This window comes from Nerophis lumbriciformis, linkage group LG27 (assembly GCF_033978685.3).
Source record: "Nerophis lumbriciformis linkage group LG27, RoL_Nlum_v2.1, whole genome shotgun sequence".
In the NCBI taxonomy this organism is placed as follows: Eukaryota; Metazoa; Chordata; class Actinopteri; order Syngnathiformes; family Syngnathidae; genus Nerophis; species Nerophis lumbriciformis.
The window spans coordinates 5722501-5730000 of NC_084574.2; the positions used below are offsets into that span (position 1 = coordinate 5722501).

Below are 7500 nucleotides of genomic sequence, written 5' to 3' on the forward strand. Positions count from 1 at the left end.
AACTTTTCTTACCTTCCTGTACCTGCTGATCTGTATTTGGGATCTGCATAAAACCTGAAAAATTGCGCGCGTCCGCCTTTGTAGTCCGTGACAACACCGTCGTCGATTCGCTTCTTTTTTTCCCCTCTATCTTCTTATTATGGGACATTCATTCTTCGCTGTTGCCATTTCTAATATAAAGTAGTGTAAAGTTCTTACTTATATCTGTCAGTAAACTCGCCATGAAAGCGCTAAAACATACCGGTGTAGTGAGTATACATTATTCACCCAAGGAACTTTAGTTATTAGAGTTCCGGTTGGACAGTTTTTCACGGGACACATGTCCGGTGTTGTTGTTGTTGTTGTTTCCGGATGAGGAGATGCTGCTCTGTTATTGATTGAAGTAAAGTCTGAATGTCATTAAAACAGTTGCACGCTACACCGCTACAACAAAGATGACGGGGAGAAGACGCTGCCGTAGGTGAGCCACGTAAATAAGACCGCCAACAAAACGGCGCATCCAGAAGCGACTTGAAGATGGTCTGTAAAACATCATGTATGCAACATTTCGACCAATGAACCACCATTACATGTTACGTAGACCACAAGGAAGTGGTTTACATTCTAAAAATAATAATAATAATAATATGACTCCTTTAATGCGCCCTATATTCCGGTGCGCTTAAAATATGAAAAAAGATCAAAAATAGACCAGTCATCGGCAGTGCGCCTTATAGAGATGCCCGGATAGGCAATTATTTCATCCGCAACCGCATCACAAAAGTCGTCAACCATCCGCATCCACCCGAACTAACATTTAATCAAAACCGCATCCGCCCGCACCCGCCCGTTGTTATATATCTAATATAGACGATGCAAGGCATTAGTGAGGTTATAAAGCTTTTGCCTGTTAAAGAAAGGAGACTGATCTAATGTAGCAGAGACATTCAATGCGTGCCACGCTGTCACGGCCCAGACGCACACCAGTGCGCAATCATCTGGGAGCCGCGCTGAGCGCACCTCCAAGCGCGTGGAGGTGCGATGTCCCTCGCACCCGCGGCGGCTCCACCCGGGCTCGCGCCCGAGGCTTCAGCGCGCACCGTGGCGGCCATCCTACTCGTCGCGGCCTAGCCCTCGCGGCTCTCGCTGCCGGCGACGGCCGGGTATGGGCCCGACGCTCCAGCGCCATCCATTTTCAGGGCTAGTTGATTCGGCAGGTGGGTTGTTAAAGTTAAAGTACCAATGATTGTCACACACACACTAGGTGTGGTGAAATTTGTCCTCTGCATTTGACCCATCCCCTTGTTCCACCCCCTGGGAGGTGAGTGGAGCAGTGGGCAGCAGCGGTGCCGCGCCCGGGAATCATTTCTGGTGATTTAACCCCCAATTCCAACCCTTGATGCTGAGTGCCAAGCAGAGAGGTAATGGGTCCCATTTTTATAGTCTTTGGTATGACTCGGCCGGGGTTTGAACTCAGCACCTACCGAACTCAGGGCGGACACTCTAACCACTAGGCCACTGAGTAGTTACACACTCCTTAGCGGGTTCCGACTTCCATGGCCACCGTCCTGCTGTCTATATCAACCAACACCTTTTCTGGGGTCTGATGAGCGTCGGCATCGGGCGCCTTAACCCGGCGTTCGGTTCATCCCGCAGCGCCAGTTCTGCTTACCAAAAGTGGCCCACCCCTTTTGTGAGCGCACTGCGCGCGGAGTGACCCCTGTTACGCGCCCCCGGCAACGGGGGTGGCGGGCAGGTAAGCTGCGCGGGCGCAGCGCGCGGAGTGACCCCTGTTACGAGCCCCCGGCCACGGGGGTGGCGGGCAGGTAAGCTGCTTACCTGCTGCGCGTGACGCCGGCCGCGGCGAAGTCGGACGAAGCGGGGTGTCGGTGCGGTGGGCGCGGTGGTGACCCTGGACGTGCGTCGGGCCCTTCTCGCGGATCACCTCAGCTACGGCTCCCGGTGGGGCCCTCTCGGGGGAAGGGGCCTCGGTCCCGGACCCCGGCGAGGCGTCCCTTCTCCGCTCCGTAAAAGTGTCCATCTCTTTTTCTTTTTTTTCTTCTGTTGTGGCATATGCTGCAGGTGCCTGCTCGTTTTTCGTATGTGGGTAACAACATTTAACTATGTATATATATTTCCGAATTGGTTCAACTGCCACCCGCCTGAATCTATTTAAAATCTAATTTTTTTTTATTTCAACCGCCCGACCCGACCCGCGGATAAAATCTAATTTTTTTTAATTTCAACCGCCCGACCCGCGGATAATCCGCGGACTCCGCGGTTGTGTCCGCAAACTGCGCATCTCTAGCGCCTTATAATCCGGAGCGCCCTATGGTCCGGATAATACGGTAGTTAATTTATATAGAGTTTAGTTCTGTATAAGTTGATCTAGATTTGGGGATACAGTCCTCTATTATTGCACCTTCACATGTACAGTTGTAGGACAGCTCCCTGTTGTGTTAAAAGACACGGTCACAAGCCAACAACTAGTTTATTGTATCCGGTAGTTACACCGTCCTGCGTCAAATTAGAACATTCAGGGAGTGTGTCGCTGTGTACTAGGCGCCTTCGCTCGGTTCTGTGTGAAAGGCAAACCCGACTTATTGACAATTCTTCCGCAAGGCTATTTTTTGTAATCTCTGTGTAAAAGAAGCTGAACCCCCCGCACAACAATAGAGTAATGTCATTTAATGTTTGGGCACTAACCTGTCTCGACTGCGCCGTGAGGGGAAAGCGGCGTTGCAGCCGGCGACCGTACACACGTGCATCTCCTTGAGGTGCACGTTCTTGTAGTGCAGTTTCATGCTGTACGAGCTCTTGAAGGTCTTCTTGCACACGTAGCAGATCTTGGGGTCCGGGCTGGAGCACGGGTCCCCGTCCGGCGATTGAGACGTGGGGAATTTGGGCGGGCTGGCGCCGTAGCCCATCGACGAAATGAAGCTCTCGTGCAGAGCGGCCATGCTGGCGGCGGCCGCGGCGGCCATGCCTCCGTTATAAAGGCCGTACTGGCTCATACAGAACATGTCGTAAGTCGGGTCGTTAAGTTCCTCCTTGATTTTGGTGGACGCCTGGTGAGGGGATGGTGATAGCTGACCTTTGCCTTCTATGTCTTTTCTCAAATGTCCTTCCTCGATGCTGTTGTCACGCTGGTCCTTTCCACCTTTTGGGTGCTTGTGATGTTCCTCCACGTCCATCATCTCATCCCGGTAGTACATCTTGGAGTCCGAGGTTTCAGACTCGTTCTCAAAGTCTCTTTCGTGGTCTTGGTCCTCAGAAGTGTAGCTGTCCATACAGCGTAGGTCACTAGAACCTCGAAGCTCGCCCCTACCGTCACTACCAGCCCCCTCTCGGCATTCATCCTCACTTTGCCTCATCATGCCTCTCAGAGTCATACCGGGACTCATCTCATCCGGGGAAGGGGATTGCTGCCCGCTTCCACCGCTGTGGTTCCCTGTGCCACTCCCACTATTGTTGTTGCTGTTGTAGTTTCCGTTCATCTTGATGCTGTTGTGAAGGAGCGACGAGTGGTGATATTGGTGATGATTGTGGTTGATGTGATCGTCGTCGTCCTCGTCTTTGTCGTCGTATTCATCCGCCACGTCAATCACTTCCTTCTCGATCTTCACGGGCATGCTGGACTTACGAGGCTTCTTTTTGGGCGTGGGGTCTACCCCGCCGCCGGTGCCTGGCTCATGATGGCCACCGATTGTGTTTAAGCTATGCGACATGGCTCCCATCTCGGACATGTGGACATTGTTGTGTGAAGCCACAGCCGCCAGGATCTGCTGTTGCTGGTCCATTAAGGTGGTGCTGTTGGTTGTGGTGGGCAGAATGGGGCTTATAGGCAGCGAGACGGGTGGACTAACAAGGTCTGCAGGGGACAGTAGTGTACGGTAGAATGGGGGCACAGGTTGGACTGGTTGCACTGACTTTAGAGAGGGGAACACCAGTGTGCTCTGCAGGGGGGATTGAAGCATCGGGTCTATTGGTGGAGTGGTGAAGCCCAGAGGTGGCCGGCCAGGACTTGTAAGTGTGAATCCACCATTTTTGGTGCTTGAGATGACAGGCGTACCAGAGTTGGAGTTGGCACGAATTAGGTCTTTGTCGCGGTTATTGCGCAACATAGGCATGTGCAGACGTGGGTTTGGGTTGGCGCTGTGACGGTTGCGACTGCGCAGGGAACTAAAGACCATGTTGCAGCCCTCGATGGTGCAGCGGTGTTTAATCTTTAAGTGTACCGCGTTGTAGTGTATCTTGAGCGTGCCTTTGTCGTAAAAGGTCTTGCCGCAAGAATTGCAGCACACGCGGCCTTTGCGGGAGGTGGAGCCCATGCGCCTCATGCGGTGCATTTTGGAGGAAAATGAAGCATGGGTGATGGATTTTGACTGCTCCTCTTTGACAAAGTGAAGGTGAATCTGGTGGTCACTCATGGTGTTGGATTGCTGAGACTGGCTTTGGGACTGCTGTTGCCCCTGCTGCTGCTGCTGTTGCTGTGACTGCTGCTGTTGAGCCTGCTGGAGGGACGGAGATGGCGAGACGGGGGATGCCCGATTGCTGGGCTCCGTTTTGGGTTCAGTGTTGTTCATGCCGCCCAAGGTTCCACGGCTCGGACTTTGGCTCGTACGGAAAGGCGACATGGACACGTCTGACTCGCTAGTTTCCACTTGTTCAACTTGGTTGGGCAAGCTGGGCTCCCGTAGCCGGAGAGCTGACTGTTCCATTGGTAGTCCGTTGGGGGGTAAACCGAGCATGGGGGCAGACACCGGGTTGATGTACTGGAACGGTAAAAGGAATGCTAAGCTGTTGGGGATATTCTCAAAGTGATGAATACTAGATGGGCTGCTATTTTCTAAATGTGTAAGCAGTCCCGGGCTGCGTGTCCTGTTGTTGCTCTCAATGAACGTCCTAATCCCGGAGTCGGTTTTGGAGGACGGAACGGTAACTGCCTGCCCTTCCTTCTCCTGAATGGCCATCAGCTCCACGATGGATTTGGTCTCGCCAAAGCGCAAAAACTGCTGCAGGGTGATGATCTCCTCTTCTCGGGACATGATGGTCCAGCGGTCCAACACCTTGCCTGCAGTGTCCTGAAGAGACACAAGAGGAGACAGGAATACAAATTATCGATCGGGCCTAATAGTCCAGTCAAAGAGAAGACGGAGCATAGGTTAGCGGTAAGACAAGTACAAGTAGATTTTGTTTGTCTTTCAGGCATCTATTTTTTTTCTATATATCTGCCCTGCAACATCGAGGCGATTGAAAGCAATCCAACCCCAGAAGACACAATAAAATACAGTCATGGTGTAACTCCTCTACTCCTGAACCGCTGCACACAAAAGGGTGTGTCCAAACATGCACTTCTTTTGTGTGTCTTCTGACAAATACACCACATGGTGGCCTAGTGGTTAGAGTGTCCGCCCTGAGATCGGTAGGTTGTGGGTTCAAACCCCGGCCGAGTCATACCAAAGACTATAAAAATGGGACCCATTACCTCCCTGCTTGGCACTCAGTATCAAGGGTTGGAATTGGGGGTTAAATCACCAAAAATGATTCCCGGGCGCGGCCACCGCTGCTGCCCACTGCTCCCCTCACCTCCCAGGGGGTGATCAAGGGTGATGGGTTAAATGCAGAGAATAATTTCGCCACACCTAGTGTGTGTGTGACAATCATTGGTACTTTAACTTTTAACTTTAACTTTATGATACCCTTATAGGGTTGTACGGTATACCAGTATTAGTATAGTATCGCAACACTCGTGAATCAAAAACGGTACTATATCGCCTCTGAAAAGTACCGGTCCAACACACCCCCCCCCAAGTTTATAAACTCAGGAAATATGTCCCTGGACATATGAGGACTTTGAATATGACCAATGTATGATCCTGTAATGACTTGGTATCGGATTGATACCCAAATTCGTGGTATCATCCAAAACTAATGTAAATTATCCAAACAGAAGAATAAGTGATTATTACATTTTAACAGAAGTGTAGAGAAAGTAAGCAGATATTAACAGTAAATGAACAAGTAGATTAATAATTCATTTTCTACCACTTGTCCTGAAAAATGTTGACAAAATAATAGAATTGCATATGTCAGCACTCAGCATCTAAGTTAGGAGCCTTTGTTTGCTTACTTACTAATAAAATACAACTTGTCTTGTATGTTCACCGTTTTATTTAAGGACAAACTTACAACAAGAAACGTATGTTTAATGTACCCTAAGAATTTTTGTTAAAATAAAGCCAATATTGCAATTTTTTGTAGTCCCCTTTATTTAGAAAAGCACAAAAAAGTATCAAAATAATTTTGGTACCGGGACAACACTATACCCTTATAAATTGGATTGATTGAAAATGTCTCACAAAGCTCAATGTACTGTACAAAAACCCTACTGTAACTTTAGGACGTTTAGCCGAATAACCCCAACAAGCATGTGTGTAAAATCGTCTTTGGAGGACAAGTTATTATCCATAAGTCATTAAGCATGTGTTTACTAATTCTAAACCTTGAGGATTTTGTTGTTACATTTATGCTAGCATGTTCTACACATTTTTTTTTATTTGGCACAACCCAAAGGGGAGCCACAGTTTTTTTTTGCAAAGACTCTACAGAAATCCATCCATGGCACTAAAGGACATAAATATCGGATGACAAATGTAGTTAGATTTGACATTTCCAATCGTTGCATTTTTCCTTTGAAATGCTTGGAAAGGGCTTGAATTGCTCCAGTGGGACTCGGGATGATATTCCAAATGGAGACATTGAGTTGGCCCGCGTCCTTAAAGAGATAACAAGCTACTCCTTTGCACACTCTTATTCATTGTCGGGAGATTGCACAGGAGTGGGAAAAGAATGTTGGCAAATCTGTAGCATTACATTTATGGCTAGGTTGCATGCTAAGAGGTACTGACCCGGCCTTAATTCTTTTTATAACGTCACACAGTTATCCTCACATCGCATTTGACTTTTCTGCCTTTTGTGCAAACAACCCAAATGTTCCCCAAAGAGTAGTCCCAAGTGACAACCAGGGAATACAGCAGCCTTTCGACAATTAGTCACATGGCAATGAAAACATTTCATGCGTTCCTAGCTGCTGGCAACTATGAAAGATAAATGGCGACCGTGGCGCACCGAAAGCTGTGTAAAAAAAAAAAAAAAAAAAATCCAAACATCACAAAGCACAAAGGAAGCTGTAAGGAGAAAACAGAAGATAAATGTTTAAAGCGAGACGGGAGAGACTCTGAGAAGGGCAAAGGGATAAAAAAAAAAAAAACGAAAAACAAGTGCGAGGGGTTTCATTTCATGCCCTCAGATATACCACAGAAGGAGATTCTTCTGAGACCAAACATCAGTAGTCACTGGGGTATTTGTTGTTAAATATACATTAAAAAAACATTTTACACTTTCATTCTGTGTGCATGCTCGACTTTTTTTTTTTTGCCTGGAGGTATGACTTTAAATTCCAGCCCGGGCACGATGATTTCACACTGCACGGCCATCTGGGGTATTATGGATTCCATT

At 48.5% G+C, this 7500-nt stretch overlaps 1 protein-coding gene across 3 annotated transcripts in view; it reads right to left on the reverse strand.

The window, feature by feature from the left end:
* The window catches only part of bnc2 (basonuclin zinc finger protein 2), a 639658-nt gene that overhangs the window by 25072 nt on the left and 607086 nt on the right, over nt 1-7500 (reverse strand). For all 3 annotated transcript variants that reach the window (XM_061922938.1, XM_061922939.1, XM_061922940.1), the window contains one exon: nt 2686-5063. In XM_061922938.1, coding sequence (XP_061778922.1) covers nt 2686-5063 — 2378 coding nt within the window. The remainder of the gene's footprint in view (nt 1-2685; nt 5064-7500) is intronic.